Raw genomic sequence first — 17,627 nt, forward strand, 5'->3', positions numbered from 1 at the left:
AGGGTGGGATGATTTGAGAGAACAGCATTGAAACATGTATATTACCATATGTAAAACAGATGGACCAGTGCCAAGTTGGATGCATGAAGCAGGGCACCCAAAGTTGGTGCTCTGGGACAACCCAGAGGGATGGGGAGGGAGGTGGAAAGGGGGTTCAGGATGGGGGGACACATGTACACACGTGATTGATTCATGTTGATGTATGGCAAAAACCACCATAATATTGTAATTAGCCTCCAATTAAAATAGATAAATTAATTTAAAAGAAAACAAAACTAAAAAATAAAGCTCACAGTGAAAATGCAAATTGGCCACATAGTATATTTTTATAAAGTTCAAAAAAAAAAATTGAAGAAACTTAGCAAAAGACTGTTAAGTGAATCAAACACAAGGGCTTCCCTGGTGGCTTAGCTGGTAAAGAATCTGCCTGCAATGAGGGAGACCTGGGTTTGATCCCTGGGTGGGAAAGATGCTCTGGAAAAGGGAGCAGCTACCCACTCCAATATTCTGGCCTGGACAATTCCATGGATAGAGGGCCAGGTGGACTATAGTCCATGGGGTCCCAAAGAGTGGGACATGACTGAGTAACTTTCACTTCACTTCACTTCACATACAAGTAATAACTTTTTTAATTCAAGGACAAGACAGCATAACCAAAATTTAGAATAGTAGTTATTTCTGTGGAGAGGCAGGGAGAAGGAAAGAAGCATACAAATATAGAAAACAGCACTGATAATGTAGTTTTCCAGCCCTTGGGCCAAATATGACAGCTAACTATATTTATAAATAAAGTTTTATTGAAATATAACCATGTACATTCATTAATACAATTGTCTGTGGCTGCTTTCTTGCTACAAAGTAGATCTAAGTAATTGTATGGCCCACAAAGTCTAAAATATTTAGTTTAGTCCATTACAGAACGTGTGCCAATTCTAGCTCAAGATATTAATAGTAAGTTGGGCAGTGGGTTGATGATATTCATTACACTTCATACCTTACATATATACATTATGTATATTCTCTCTTGTATGTAATACTGATGCATTCTTTTGGATATCAAATAGCATATTTAAAAATTTAATGGTAGATCATTCTTTTAATTTGCTTTTATTTATTTTATTACTTGTTAGGCCAAACTCTCTCCCATATTTGTTCATCAGCTGATTACCTTTTCAGTGAACTTTTAGGGCCTTTATCTTAGTCACTCTTCAGCAAGTAAATAAACATATTCTTTATGTATACTATGATAACTGAAATTTTTCTCCATTTTGTTTGCCTTTTTACAAACATGCATAAGATTATTATGTATTCAAAACTATAGCACTTTTTCTTGATAATTTCTTTTATTCCTTCTAATTTTTTTTTTTTTGAGTGTCTATACTGTATTCCTTCTAATTTTAAAGAGTCCTTCCCCAATTCCAGAGGTCAAATAAAATTAATTTTTCCCCATGCTTTCAATTTTATAATTAGAGTTTACTTATGCTCACAAAATTGAAATCTGCATGAGATTTTTTTTCTAAATAGTAACATATACTTCTAATCACTGATTTCTATACCATCTTAAATAATCAATCATAAGATCTCTTGACATCAAAAAATATTTGTTTTTTAATGAGATACCTAAATAAACAGATACCAATCTCCATCTAAATACTCTTAATTTCATAGTCCTCTCAGGGTGGAACCAAAATATGGCCCTATAAGATGTTGATCCCTACATTTAACATTTGATAAAGGTGACATTTCAACCATGAGGACAAGTTGGACTCTTCAACAGTGTTGAGATGCATAGGTAGTCATTCAGAAAATAAGCTGGATCCAAACTGGATCACTGGAAAAGACCCTGACCCTGGGAAAGATTGATGGCAGGAGAAGGGGACGACAGAGGAGGACATGGTTGGATGGCATCACCGACTCGGTGGACATGAGTTCGAGCAAGCTCTGGAGGCTGGTGATGGACAGAGAAGCCTGGCGTGCTGGCGTCCATGGAGTCACAAAGAGTCGGACATGACTGAGTGACTGAACTGAACTGAACTGTAACTGGATCATAAATTATAATGTGAAAAAACGGGACCCCAAAATTTCAAGAAAGAAAAAGTGGGACAAATTCTTTAAAACCCTGAAGTGAAAAACAAAAAAGTGTACATATTAATAACATGCTATCCTATGTATATTTATATTTGCTTTGCATATACTAAAGAAACTCTGGAAGCCTACAAAAAAGAGACTTTTCACTGAATACATTTTAATCCTTTTTGGGATTTAAAACATGTGACTGCATTATCCACTCGGAAAAACTTTTTTTTAAAGGTTTCAATGGTCATCACACTGAAAAACTGAGAGCTTCAGAAATATTTCACACGAGAAACAGCAGGATCTACAGACAACACAAATGGTATTGTCCATGGTTTTACCCAGATTTAACAGAGCCTCAGCAATTAATGTTTCTATGAAGGCTGTACCAAAATATGAGTTTTAGGCTTAAGAGCAGACAAGAACTATTGTCGCATCACTTAGACAATTTCAATGTCTCACGGCGTCCAAGAAGACTGCTCCCTACAATGTCTTCTGTTTCATTTCTAGCTAAATATCTCAGTAGTTACTGTATTATGTCTGTCTGCTCTAGTAAAAAAGGAAGACAGTTTTCTTTATGGTGATGGCAGTCATCCTGTGTCTGTTGAAAAGGAGTCTCAAAGATGAGCTAGTCTCCTAGCTAACTACTGTAGGAAGCGGCAGCTTAGCACTGATTATACCATAACCAAGACTGTGTCTGGCAGGTGTTCACCCCTGAATAAATGGTTATTCTTTTAAAAAATAAAGTAAGACCAGTAAAACAATCCCTGAAGTAATTAGGGGAACATTTGCAGAAACAGCTTCAGAATGCAGTTCTTAATAAATTTAAATGTTCTACAAAAACTACATGAAGGTCTTTTTCTGGATTACCCCTAAACATTCTCAGGCTAATGTCTTATCCAGGTTATATAGAGCAGAGCTGCAGGAGCTCAACCAAGTCAATGTACAAGTATATGCTTGAGAAAATACAATGTCTAGGTAATTTTTTTAACTCTGAAAAATGTTATCAACTCTACTTAAAGGTCCCCCACAACGAAGTTTACATGGTTCTCAGCCAAGCACTTGCTAAATATTCACAAGTCTCACACTGTTTGCAATGGAACATCCTCAATTTGCTCTTCACTCAAAACCCTTCAATATCTTCTTTTAAAGGTTCCCTAAAATTACAAATACCCACATACCTTTGCAGAGCTAACAAGAATTCTTCATCAACAACCCTCCTAATGACTATAGTTCCCTTAACAGACACACAAGGGCAAACCATTAACATTTTTTTAAAGTGAAATAAAAAAGGAAATTTTTATTTCTCAAATCCTTCCTTTTTTAAAAACAACCTCATAAATATTCAGTTTTAAATAATTAGGATCATACAATATATGCTTCTCCGCACTTTCCACATTTAACAACATATCATGAACATCTTTCTATGTAAATACAGATGGATCCATTTATCTATTTTTTCCTTTTAAATGATTTATTTTCATCCCTTTGTGAGATGTACCATAATTGAACCAATTCCTCAGAAATATATATTTGGGTTGCTTCCAATAATTCACTGTTATAATAATGCAACAGAGTTACTATTCTTGTCCACATATTTTAATCTACTTATATATGCATAATTCTTTAGGAAAATTTCCTAAAAGTGAAATACTGGATCAAAAGTTGTGAACATTTACAATGCTGCTAATGTGGTACACAGTATACAAATTTGTACCAACACATTTGCACTTTCTTGATTATTGTTAGGCAACACATATTTTCATGAATTATGCCTTGACCATCTGTATTTCTTCCTTTGGGACTTGCCTTTCCATGTAGTAAAAAAGAATTTTAACCCTAAAAATGTGTTTTATAGTTTTATCACGCATAGTGAATAATTATAAGACCAAAGGTTGCTTATATAGAATTTGTTCCCTATTTTATAATATGAAGCTTAGTTAGCACCCTGAATGTTTAGTGACAAACCCTTCATACCTGTAAATCTGTGTACTCTGGAGTGTCCCCCGCTAAAATGCATGTCTATCTGGAATCTCAGAATGTGATCTCATTTAAAAATAGAGGCTTTACAGATGTGATAAGTTGAGATCATACTGGATGAAAGTGGGACCTAAATTCAAAGAGCAATGTCCTTGCAAGAAGAGAGAACACAGAGAAGGTGGCCAGTGACCACAGAGGCAGGAAGCAGAGTGATGAAACTAAAAGCCAAGTTATTCCAGGGACTGCCAGCAACCACCAAGAGAAGGACAAGACAGCTTCCCCTCAAGAGCCTCCAGGAAGAGCCTAGCTTGACAACATCCTGATTTCGGAATTCTGGTCTCCTGAACTGCTAGCGGATGAATTTGTTAAGAAATCTAGTTTATGGCAGTTTTTTACAGCAGTTCCTAGGAAACTAACATAAAATACATACCCAAGGGTGATAGAAAATTTCAAAAATCAAGGTTACAGAACTTTAAAAAGCTCTTCCTGTTAAAATACATACCCAAGGATGATAGAAAATTTCAAAAATCAAGGTTACAGAACTTTAAAAAGCTCTTCCTGTTTCCTAGAATAACATAATGAAAATTAATTTTAAAACAGAATATTCCGAAATATTTAGATGTTGAATAATATGGAGGAATGTCATGTTTGTATATTATGTATGTTACTCGCAAGGAGATCCAACCTGTCCATCCTAAAGGAGACCAGTCCTGGGTATTTACTGGAAGGACTGATGCTGAGGCTGAAACTCCAATACTTTGGCCACCTCGTGCAAAGAGCTGACTCACTGGAAAAGACCCTGATGCTGGGAGGAATTGGGGGCAGGAGGAGAAGGGGATGACAGAAGATGAGATGGCTGGATGGCATCACCAACTCGATGGACGTGAGTTTGAGTGAACTCCGGGAATTGGTGATGGACAGGGAGGCCTGGCGTGCTGCAATTCATGGGGTCGCCAAGAGTCGGACACGACTGAGCGACTGAATTGAACTGAACCAATGCCCAATAACCTGAAACCACCCTAAAGCAAGACAAAAGGTATGAGGAGTCACTCCCACCCATCTTCTCTTAAACATCTTCAGTTAAGATTTCACTGGATAGCTTCCCTACCAGTGATGAATATACCAGAGCTCAGATTTGGTAAATGCACGTCTAATAATGGAGCGTTAAAATTCTAAAGAACACCTTACCTACAAGCTCAACTTTCTCACCTACTCAACTCAGAGAATTCACTCACAACTGCTTTTGTTTCAGAACCAGTGTTGCCTAAGCGGATTTCTCTCCAAAGGCAGGCCCCAACCTTGGGTTTCTGAACTGCCAACCTACAGGCTGTGAGAGTTTCCCACTCAGGAAAGCTGCCAACCACATGAAATGTCACACAGGTGGCAAATAGAAGGTAAAGGTGAGCCTTTCAGATTCAATTTTTTTTTTGCAATAATACCAGCTGGAATGTAAATCTTAAGCTGAATGAGCATATTAACTTTCTTGAATCCACTGAGTTACATAAATTGAAAATTATGCATTTTATGTTTAATACGAAGTAATAAAAAACTTCCACTTCACAAGGCAAGTTCTAGTAACTAAGCAGTGTAAATGCTCTAAGTGACTTGCCCAGTACAGCAGAACTTTGTTCTAGCACACTACAGCTTTGAGCAAGAAGGATCTGGACGTGGATCTGTGCCCCACCACCTACTAGCTGAATACTCTGAGCAAGTTATGTAACTTTTCTAAGCCAGTTTCTTCACTTGTAAGATAAAGCAAACAATATCAGTTCCATGGAATCACTGGGAGCATTAAGTATAAAAGTAACTAGCACAGTGGTGATGCTCTAGTTGTGTCTGACTCTTTGTGACCCCGTGGACTGTAGCCTGCTAGGCTCCTCTGTCCTTGGGATTCTCCAGGCAAGAATACTGGAGTGGGCTGCCATTTCCTACTCCACATAGTGCTGCTGCTATGGTCTGAATGTCGGTGTCCTTCCAAAACTCACATGTTGAAATTCTAACCCCTAAAGGTGATAGTATTAGTAGGCGGGGCCTTCGGGAAGTGATTAGGTCATGGGAGTGAAGCCAGGTGGGATCAGTGCTCCTATGAAAGAGATCCTACCATGCTCTCCAGCCCATTCCCCCCAAAAGGATACAACCAGAAGTTTTAAGGCCAGAAAGACAACCTCACCGGATCATGCTGGCACTCAGATCTTGGAAATCCAGCCTCCAGAACTATGAGAAATGAATTTCTGGTTTTTATAAACTACCCAGTCTGTGGTATTTTGTCACAGCGGCCTGGAGAGACAGACAAATGGCCTCTAAAAATGGCAGCTATTATTTCAATTTTACTAGGAACCTAAGAAGCTCAAATGGGCTTCCCTGGTGGCTCAGTGATAAAGAATCCACCTGCCAATGCAGGAGACTTGGGTTCAATCTCAGGGGATCTGAAATATCCCCTAGAGAAGGAAATGACAACCCTCTCCAGTATTCTTGCTGGGAAATGCCCTAAACAGAGGAGTCTGGTGGGCTACAGTCCATGGGGTCACAAAAATAGTCAGACTGGACTTAGTGACTGAACAACAAAAAAAGAAGCTCAGAATTAATTTACAAACAAAAGTGTTTGGTTAAACCCATGTGTAAACTGAGGACTAGCCATTAAATGACCCAAGGTTTCAGTGAGGAAGGATCAAAAATAAGAAAATGGAACCCAAGAGTCCCACCTCTGATTCCTCTAAGCTAGCGTCTGGTTAGCACTTCCTGATAGTAACTCATGACCTAGCATCAAGTTTGCTATAATCACAAATAAAATGAAAACAATAGCCACGCCATGCATCATACCACCTTTGTTTGGGACTTTAGTTTTACTTCATAAAAATGAGCTAACTAATGTTAAGTCTTCCTTTATCTAGCATTTTTATCTCTTGTAAACCAGGAATCACAACATCATTCTTAGAAAGATCATTAATGGGTATTACCACAACCATTTCAGATGGAGAAACTAAGATAATATAATGCTGATGGTCACACTAAGGCAGGAGGAAAAAACTGAACTAGACTCTAAACACTATCCTTTCTAAAATAACACAGTATTTCTGTCAAGGACTTACTATTCATAACTGATATTTTCTGGTCACTCTTTTTAATTCCAAAGATAAAAATCACATGTATAAATAACATCATTTGCAACACACCTTTCAATTTGCCATCAAAGTCAGGGCTTGTGGCCACCTGAAGTCCCGGATGTGGTAGCAGAAAACAGGAGACGCTGGAGAAACATGAATGGATGTGATTCCGGACATTCTGAATTTCTTCATGCTGGTGTTCTTTTACCTGCCAATAGAGGCCAACAATTTACAAACGACCACGTGTTTCTCCTAACCAGCACTCACTCGTATAGGACAAAGGAAAGAAGACTTTCCGACTCTAAAAGATCACAGTGGCCCAGGTGCTGTCCAGTGAGAAAACTCAGAACCCTGAGAAGCAATAAATGCATAAATTTGATTAACTATGGCTTGGCTCCTAGAGCTATCAAAGAACAGGTACTAAAGAGTTTCTTAAAAGAGTATTGCACAAGACTTAGGAAGAATAAGGAAAGATTTGTGAGCATGAAGGACAAGGAGAGGCTTGTGGGCACGAACCAGTGAGCAGTAATTGACAAAGGACCCCTGTGTTTTAATTTTGGAAAACAGGCTAAGCCTGTTTGTATCCACACCAGAAACCAAAAGCACATATAGACTCACATGTGAATTGTGAAATGGAAATTGCAATCAAAGCTTGGGTTTTTGCCTGGGGTTTTTCTCTCCAATCCCTGTGAGTTATATACACGGGTTCTTTAACCTTACCATGAATAACATCAGTTTGTGCTAATTAATATTCCTAAGTATTTAACACACAATGTAATTTTCCATAATCTGCTTTAAATACAGTGGTGGAGAGTGGTTTAGTCGCTAGGTCGTGTCTGACTCCTGTGACCCCACGGACTGTAGCCAGCCAGACTCCTCTGTCCATGGGATTTCCCAAGCAAGAATACTGGAATAGGTTGCCATTTCTTTGTCCAGAGGATCTTCCTGATCCAGGAATTGAACCCAGGTCTCCTGCATTGCAGGCAGATTCTTTACCAACTGAGCTAAGAGGGAATCCCTTTAAATACTTTGCTAAAGTATTAAAATATTTTAATACTTTAAATATTTAAAGTATTTAAATATTCGCTAAAGGCAAATGAGAAAGTTATCACTACTTTTAGGTAATTCCTCAGAAGACTATATTTCTATTTACCTGTAGACGCTTTTCCAAAAATGACATTCCTCCCTGTAATCCATAGTTGTATTCATAAGGGAAACTCCAGTCTCGAACCAGGAACATCAGCGTCTATTTAGAAAAAGAGCAGAACGCATTATAAAACTGCATAAATGTATTTTCAAAATAACCATTGAAACACTTCTTCCCAAAATGCCACCTTCTTCAAAAGGGGCAGGAGAATGTGCTAAAGGATTTATCTACCCAATCCTACCCTGTAATGTCTTGCTGCTGCTAAGTCGCGTCAGTCGTGTCCGACTCTGTGTGACACCATAGACGGCAGCCCACCAGGCTCCGCCATCCCTGGGATTCTCCAGGCAAGAACACTGGAGTGGGTTGCCATTTCCTTCTCCAATGTCTTAGAAACCCTATAAAGACTAGAAGGACATGTATAAGCCATTTGTGAGGTCAGTATATCCTATCTGATATTTTTGTCCTCATGGGTTAAGAGGAAGAGATTGATGAAAATAGACTGATGAGAAAATGCTACATTCAGGGGTCTGCTCAAAAGGCAAATATGAAGAATATGATGAAGGACAAGATAAAAAAGAGTACTAGCTAATCATAAAATGAGATCTGTTAACATCAGACAGGAAAAAAAACTAAAATAAAAAATAATGCTTAGAGATCCTTTAATCTTACTGAGGTTACTGTGCATTCTCATCCTCATAAAGCAATTAGCTAAAGCTGGGGTCAGCAAACGTTTTCTGTAAAGGGCCAGAGAGTAAATATTTCAGACTGTAGCAAAAAGCAGCCATGGACAATACAAATGAGTGTAGCTGTGTTCCAATAAAGCCTTCACTATGGCCAAGTGACATTTAAATTTCAGATTATTTCCACATACCATGAAATATTATTCCTCTTTTGATTTTTTTTCAACCATTTAAAAATGTAAAAAAAAAACCATTCCTAACTCCAAGGTCATATAAAAACAGGCAGCTGGCCATACTTGGCCTGTGGATTATAGTTTGCTCATCTATGAACTAAAACAAAGATGTGACTTATATTTACAGTTAACAGCCTACCTGGAAGGGTTTTTGGAAAATTTCATCCATCGCCAGACGACCATATTCTGTGAAGAGCTTTAAAAAAGAAAAGTTATGGTTTGTAAGACAATATTACATAAAATATTTTAATGGCTATTCTTTAGCAAATAATTCTTTTAACAGACTGAATACTACTTATATGAGACCAAAATTCTACACTCCCACAGGAGTCACGAATCTTAAAATAATCTAGACTATTTCTCTCTCAGAAATTCCTCATTCCAATTCATTAGCAAACCCAAAATCCAACCATGTGCAACTTCCACATGGCTTAGAATATTGCAACAGCTTCTCACTGTGTCAGCCCCACAGACTCTCCTCAATTCAGCAGCCACAGCGGCTCTGTTATACAGAAGGTGAGTCAGACCACACGAGGCCTCTGCTCGAAACCCTTCAACCTCACTGTGCATAAAAGCCAGACCCTACAGAGTGATCTGGCCACACTGGCCCTCCTTGATGTTCCGCAAACTTGCTGCACGCACTGCCGTTCTAAGGCCTTTGTTCTGATGCCTCCTTCTGCCTGCAATGTCCTTCCCCCACACACCTGAACAGCTACATCACTCCTTCAGGTATTTACTCCAATGACTCCTTCCTAATGAAGCCTCCCATGGCCATCTACCTAAAAACATTACACCTCTCCACCCAGTATTTCCTGTCCCATGTCCTTTCAAATTTTTCTCCTCACTTGTCTATCTAACACACTATACCTTTACTTATCTTGATTAGTATCTGTCTTCACTGCTAGCATTTCAAGTCCATGAGGGCAGGGACGCTCTGTGCACTATGGGACCTCCAGCACCAAGGACAGCATGTACCAGACCTGTAGGATGCATGCCGTTCGGATGACCCAATGAAGGAATTCTTTAAAGTTAGGGTTTATACATTTACCTCTATTTCTTCATGAAGCTGCACCAAAAAGTATAGCAAAATGAAGTGCAAAAGTTATAAACTCATAGGACAGAGAGGAAGAGAAAGGGTATGAAAAAGAAGAGTTGTCACATACACTTTGGAAGGAGAACAAATGAGAACTGTCCTGCGTTTTGGCTTTCTCCACCCCTCTAAGAATAAGAGATCTATGAGGAAGGGGCCAAAAAGTACCAAGCAGAGTCTCTCAGCAGAATCCCTGAAAGGCTCAGAAATTAAAGCACCAGTTACCCTGAAAGAGGAGGTGAGGGAGCGGGGCTGATGATTAAGGAAACGGGTGGAAGTCTTTATATATATTACATACACATATCACTTCCAGCTTCCCCAACTGTGAGATGATACATTTCTACGTTTTAAGCCACCCAGGTTGTGGCACTCTGTGACGTGTGTGCAGTAGTCCTGACACATCACTCATGCCTAGTCATTTCTGCACCCTCTCACTGACTGGACTACAAAATCCACCAAGAATCCAGTCTACCTCACACACTAGTGTGTCTACAGCACTTGGTCCACTGCCTCACACTAATTGTTGTTGCTGTTGTGTAGTTGCTCAGTCAAGTCCGACTCTTTGCAACCCCACAGACTGTGGCCTGCCAGGCTCCTCCGTCCGTGGGATTTCCCAGGCAAGAATATTGGACTGGGTTGCCATTTCCTTCTCCAGGGGATCTTCCTGACCCAGGGATCAAACTCGCGTCTCCTGCACTGGCAGGTGGATTCTTTACCACCAACCCACCAGGGAAGCCCTCACACAAATTGGGTATTTCAAAAAATGTGTGAAAGAAAGGAGCTTAGAAAGGGGTCAGTTTCAGGTGAAAAGGTATCAAACTCAAGTTTTGATGGATATGTATCACGGAGCAACAGCTCTCAACCACTGAATGATGGCACTGGTGTAGAACCACCAATTATGAAGTACAAGTAACTGCTAATAGAAACATTAAGAGCCAAAATTTTGGAATTATTTTTTTAAAGGAATATAAATTAAAACTAACTCAAGGTAATCTCTATAATAAATGACACCCCCAAGACTCTCACATTCTGATATATTTCTTGAATGTCAGTGGGAGGAGTAGAATTCGAGAAGCATGCCAGACTGCATCCAACTCAGGGATACCCAATGAAGAGGATTTTACAGGAAACACATGTAAGAACTGCTGCTATGGAGAGAGGACAATGACTAATAACAGTAACAGGTTTAATAAGTAACAGCTAGCACATATTAAGCACATACTGTTTTCTAGGCAATGACCCTATGCCTTTTATAAATATTAATTTATTTAGCCTCACTTGAATTACTGCAGTAGGTTCATAAGCAGTCTCACTGAATGCATCACTGCACCTCTAAAAATACACTCTAAACACAACAGTCACCATGATCCTTTTATCACATGCCAAGCAATATCCTCTGATCAAAACCTGGCTCCCATCTCACGTAGAGGAAAAGCCCAAGTCCTTACAAAGCAGGGCATCACTGGAAGCTGAGTGCCCGCCTCTCTGACGTCATCACGCGCCCTTCTCCTACTCATCCTCCAGCCTCATCCACTGGCCTCCGTGCTGTTCCTGGACCCCACCAAGGACACTCCACCTCAAGGCCTGTCTCCCTGCTGTTTCCTTCCCTGCACCACTTTCCCCCCAAAATATCTGCAGGATTTACCTTCTCACTTTTTTCGGGCCCCTGCTTAACTAAGTAAGAGCACCCCTGACCACTCCAATCATAGATACACAGAGTGAAGGATTACCATGAGCCCACACCTTCCTCCACATTTCAATCTTTTGCTGAAACTACTCAGTTGTAAAATGCACCTTGGCCTTAAAACTTTTAAATGACATTATTAACATTTTTATGAGGAATACATACCTGCAGCTGTTGAAGATCATCTTCTTGAATGTTCTGGGACAAATTATAAATCTAGAAAACAAAAATTCAGATTGATACTACTCTAGTCTACTTCAGATGAATACCAAGTAAGTCTAAAGCAGTGAACAGAAGCTTGTACAGTTAAAGGTCTGCATATAAGAATACAAGGTCTGTTTAAACAGTAATATTATCTGTGTTTTTGGAGAACTATGCATATAAGGTTGAAATCGCATAATTCTTCCTTTATAGTTTAAAATAGTTTTCTTACTTTTTTACACCAAGTCTACATTTCCCATATAATGCAACTAATTTAACTTCAATTTCCACTTCTCAGACTTTTCCTGGAATATACTATACTATGACCAAAGTGGGAAAATATTAGTAATTTAGGCTGCTTCTTGAGCTTGTAAGAGCTTCACTGATATCTGTAGTATAAAAAGAACATTTACTTATACTTATCACCATAGGAATTCTGATAACAGAACAATAGCTGAAACTAGATGTGTCCTCTTTATCCTATTTCTTCTACAAAATGTTTTCCTAGTCAAGTGGTTTTACCTGCACAGAGCTAGTCATGGTGCTCAGAGCGAAGATGGTTGCACAGTCTTTCACAGTGGACTGGCTGTCAAATGCCCCCTGGGTGTCCATCAGAACAACTGCGACCTATAAACACAAACACAAACACACACACACACACAAACACACACACACACACACACACACAGAATATGTTCAAGTGAGAAGGGGAAGCACATGCTTGCAGGTTCTATCAGAAAAGCACAATTACAGCTAACCCTTGAACAACACGGGTGTGAACCACATGAGTCTACTTACATGCAGATTTTTTTCAATAAAGGTAAGTATTTAGATGCCTTGGTTTTTTCTGACCAGAGAACTTTGCTGGAAAAGATTATCTGCTCTGACAGACAGTACAAAACAGAGGTGTTTACAGAGCAATATGAAAAGAGAGGAAAATCACCCTAACAGGTAAGACAGCCAAATGTTGAAGCCAATTAGCTCACTTTTCAAGCCAGTCCTGTGGATGTTTTTGTTGTTGAAAAACAAATTTAAAATATTGACTTAGTTTAAACTCAGGCATTATCCAATAAAAATAAAACATATGGCCTTGTTGGCATTCCCCTGCAAAGCTGAATACTTCTCTTTAATATATAGGATTTTCTGGTCATTTGATAAAAGAAAAACAAACATTTATTTGAATCTTTACGAAAGAGACCACACCACAGACGCCAAATGAAAGCAACAGAATCAAAGCCATCGTTCACTCTATGTAACTAGGTCTCATGAAGCCTCATTCTTTCCAAAAAGAACTTAATGACCCAGTCCCACCTTAGAAGTGAGATTTATGTAAAAATGTTAAAAAAAAAAAAAAAAAGATGCAGTACCTACCATCCTTACATAACTTCCGATAATTGAAAAGATACCTGCACTCCCACATTCACTGCAGCATTATTCACAATAACCAAGGTACAGAAACAGGCTCAATGTTGTTTGACTGATGAATGGATGAACAAAAAGGAGTACATATCCATACACTGGATTATTTTACCATGGAAATGAGTCAAGTCTCAATACATGTCACATCATGGTAGGGCCTTGAGGGCACTGGGCTGGAAGAGGTCATACAAAATACCCATATTTTATACGATTCCATTTGTATGAAACAGCAAACATGGAAGAGGAAAGGAGATCAGGTGTGGCCAGGGGCTGGGAGAAGAGGGAAATGGGACGTGACTGGGTTTCTTTTGGGGGTGATGAAAATGTTCTAGCGTTACATGGTAATACTTGCGCAGTCTTATAAGTGTACTAAAAATAGCTGAATTACACACTTTGAAATGATGCATTTTATTGTAGGCAAATTATCTCTCAATGAAAAAGAAAATCATAACATCTGCTAATAAGAAAAATGAGGCTAACTAGAGGGAAAAAGAAGAAATACTAAAGAGAAGCTCTTTGAGGAGTGGGAGTCATAGTACACGTAAAGTGCTGGATATTTGGAGGGGAATGGTATTCATATACCATGTAGTGGAACAGTAAAATGCCCTAACGACCTTCAAGAACAGTTTGGCAATAGTGAGAAATAGAGGAAATGGGTATTCTCAGACCCAGTAATTCTACTTTTAAGAGACTTTCCAATGTTTTTCACTAGAACCCACAGTAAGAAATATATTTTATATTACAATCAAATATGCACATGCATTAAGCTGAAATTTAATTTTTATCTGCACTATATATACTCTAATACTTCCTAGTTCTTATTTTTAAAAAACTGGTCATAACAGTCAAAGTTCGATGCATTAGACAGGGCACTCAAAGCTGGTGCACTGGGACAACCCAGAGGGATGGGATGGGGAGGAGAGAGGTGGGAGGGGGGCTCAGGATGGGGGACACATGTACACCCGTGTACATGAACACCCGTGTTCAAAATTCTCCAAGCCAGGTTTCAACAGTATGTGAACTGTGACTTTCAGATGTTCAAGCTGGTTTTAGAAAAGGCAGAGGAACCAGAGATCAAATTGCCAACATCCGCTGGATTATGGAAAAAGTAAGAGAGTTCCAGAAAAACATCTATTTCTGCTTTATTGACTATGCCAAAGCCTTTGACTGTGTGGATCACAACAAACTGTGGAAAATTCTTAAAGAGATGTGAATACCAGACCATCTGACCTGCCTCTTGAGAAATCTGTATGCAGGTCAGGAAGCAACAGTTAGAACTGGACATGGAACAACAGACTGGTTCCAAATAGGAAAAGGAATACGTCAAGGCTGTATATTGTCAATTTAACTTATATGCAGAGTACATCATAAGAAACGCTGGACTGGAAGAAACACAAGCTGGAATCAAGATTGCTGGGAGAAATATCAATAACCTCAGATACGCAGATGACACCACCCTTATGGCAGAAAGCGAAGAAGAACTAAAGAGTCTCTTGATAAAAGTGAAAGAGGAGAGTGAAAAAGTTGGCTTAAAGCTCAACATTCAGAAAACTAAGATCATGGCATCTGGTCCCATCACTTCATGGCAAATAGATGGGGAAACAGTGGAAACAGTGACAGACTTTATTTTGGGGGGCTCCAAAATCACTGCATATGGTGACTGCAGCCATGAAATTAAAAAACACTTACTCTTTAGAAGAAAAGTTATGACCAACCTAGACAGCATGTTAAAAAGCAGAGACATTACTTTGCCAACAAAGGTCTGTCTCGTCAAGGCTATGGTTTTTCCAGTAGTCATGTATAGATGTGAGAGTTGGACTATAAAGAAAGCTGAGTGCCAAAGAATTGATGCTTTTGAACTGTGGTGTTGGAGAAGACTCTTGAGAGTCCCTTGGACTGCAAGGAGATCTAACCAGTCCATCCTAAAGGAGATCAGTCCTGAATATTCATTGGAAGGACTGATGTTGAAGCTGAAACTCTAAAACTTTGGCCACCTGATGCAAAGAACTGACTCATCTGAAAAGATCCTGATGCTGGGAAAGACTGAAGGTGGGAGAAGGGGATGAAAGAGGGTAAGATGACTGGATGGCATCACCGACTCAATGGACATGAGTTTGGGCAAGCTCCGGGAGTTGGTGATGGACAGGGAGGCCTGGCATGCTGCTGTCCATGGGGTTGCAAAGAGTTGGACACAACTGACCGACTGAACTGAACTGTACACCCATGGCTGATTTATATAAATGTATGGCAAAAACCACCACAATATTGTAAAGCAATTACCCTCCAATTAAAATTAATTTAAAAAAATAAAATGAATAATTAATCTGAAAAAACGAAACTGGTCATAAGCAATAAATTGATTTCTCTACACTTTATTGGGTCATGGACACAGTTCAAAAAACTGTGGCCTGGAGACATGCTTGCACACTACTCACAAAAACATTTTTCAGGTTGTTCACTATAGCAGGGATTACAAAATGAAAAAAAAAAGAAACAATCTAAATGCCCACCAATAGGGAAATAGGTAAATAAAATATGACATATTCATCTGATGGTTACTGTCCCTGGTGGCTCAGACAATAAAGAATCTGCCTGAGGAGAAGGCAATGGCAACCCACTCCAGTGTTCTTGCCTGGAGAATCCGAGGGACGGGGGAGCCTCGTGGGCTGCCGTCTATGGGGTCACACAGAGTCGGAAATGACTGAAGTGACTTAGCAGCAGCAGCAGCAGGAGTGGGACTGGTGGACAACTCTCTTTTTAGTTTTTTGAGAACTGTTTATAATGTTCTGTATAGGGGCTGCACCAGTTTATATTCCCACAACAGTGTGGGAGTCTTCCCTTTTCTCTCCACCCTCACCAGCATTTATTATTTCCAGAATTTTTAATGATGGCCATTCTGACCAGTGTGAGGTGGTACCAAAGTGTAGTTCTGATTTACATTTCTCAGAGCCATCTATTTTTAACCAGTTTCGTTTGTACTCTCTTGGTGGTTATTTTCCTGTTTAAAATATACTTGTATTGCTGTTTCTTGATTTATCAAATTTAGAAATTATTTCCTCATGCTCTAAATTCAAGAAAGCATTGTTGACACCTGTATTTTCCTCTCTTTATAATTTTTTGAATTATAAAACCCTTTTACTTCCTCTGTTGCTTAACTGTTACTTTAAATAATATAAACAACTATTTCCTACTCATCAAGTTCTCTTTTTGTGTGTGTATCAATATTCCTTTTCATACCTTTTTTCTTCCAGTTTTCTTGAGGTATAATTGACAGATAGCACTACATAAGTTGAAGGTTTATACCATAATGATTTGACTTACATCATGAAATGTTTATTACAGTAAGTTTAGGGAATATCAGTCAACTTCACATAGATACTAAATTAAAGAAATTTTTTTCCTTGTGGTGAGAACTCTTAGGATTTACTCTCTTAACAGCTTTCATATATAACATACAGTATGTTAATTATATTTATTATGTTGTACATTAATTACATCCCTTGTGCTTATTTATCTTATAAACAGACGTTTGTACCTTTTGACTGAATACATCTAATTCTCCCCATCTTTCATCTCTAGCCTCTGGTAGCCACAAAACTCTGGTTTTCTATGAGTTTGTTTATTGGTTAGTTTGTTTTTAAAGTTTAACTGACCTATGCCATCGTCTTAGTTTGTGGCACATAGTGATTTGATTTTTTCTGTATGTTCAAAAAAATCGCCATGATAAGTCCAGTTGTCATCTGTCACCATACAAAGATTATATTATTATTGACTATATTCTCTATAATGTATATGTCATGCCCATTACTCATTTATTTTGTATCTGGAAGTTTGTACCTCTTAATCTCCCTCACCTATTTTTTTCCTCCTCCAACTTCAATCCCCTCTAGCAACCATCTGCTTGCTCTCGGGATCTACAACTCATTTTCGTTTTGTTACATTTGTTCACTTGTTTCAATTTTTAGATTCCACATATAATTAAAATTGTGCAGAATTTGAAAAAAAAAAAAAAAAGA

The 17,627-nt window shown here is 38.8% G+C and overlaps 1 protein-coding gene across 2 annotated transcripts in view; it reads right to left on the reverse strand.

Annotated features, from left to right (window-relative positions):
* The window catches only part of ATL3 (atlastin GTPase 3), a 44,158-nt gene that overhangs the window by 8,927 nt on the left and 17,604 nt on the right, over positions 1 to 17,627 (reverse strand). For both annotated transcript variants that reach the window (XM_006050832.4, XM_006050831.4), the window contains exons 4-8: positions 12,715 to 12,819; positions 12,157 to 12,207; positions 9,357 to 9,413; positions 8,311 to 8,403; positions 7,227 to 7,365 (exon numbers count right to left, since the gene is read on the reverse strand). In XM_006050832.4, coding sequence (XP_006050894.2) covers positions 7,227 to 7,365; positions 8,311 to 8,403; positions 9,357 to 9,413; positions 12,157 to 12,207; positions 12,715 to 12,819 — 445 coding nt within the window. The remainder of the gene's footprint in view (positions 1 to 7,226; positions 7,366 to 8,310; positions 8,404 to 9,356; positions 9,414 to 12,156; positions 12,208 to 12,714; positions 12,820 to 17,627) is intronic.

This window comes from Bubalus bubalis, chromosome 5 (assembly GCF_019923935.1).
Source record: "Bubalus bubalis isolate 160015118507 breed Murrah chromosome 5, NDDB_SH_1, whole genome shotgun sequence".
NCBI classification, from domain to species: Eukaryota; Metazoa; Chordata; class Mammalia; order Artiodactyla; family Bovidae; genus Bubalus; species Bubalus bubalis.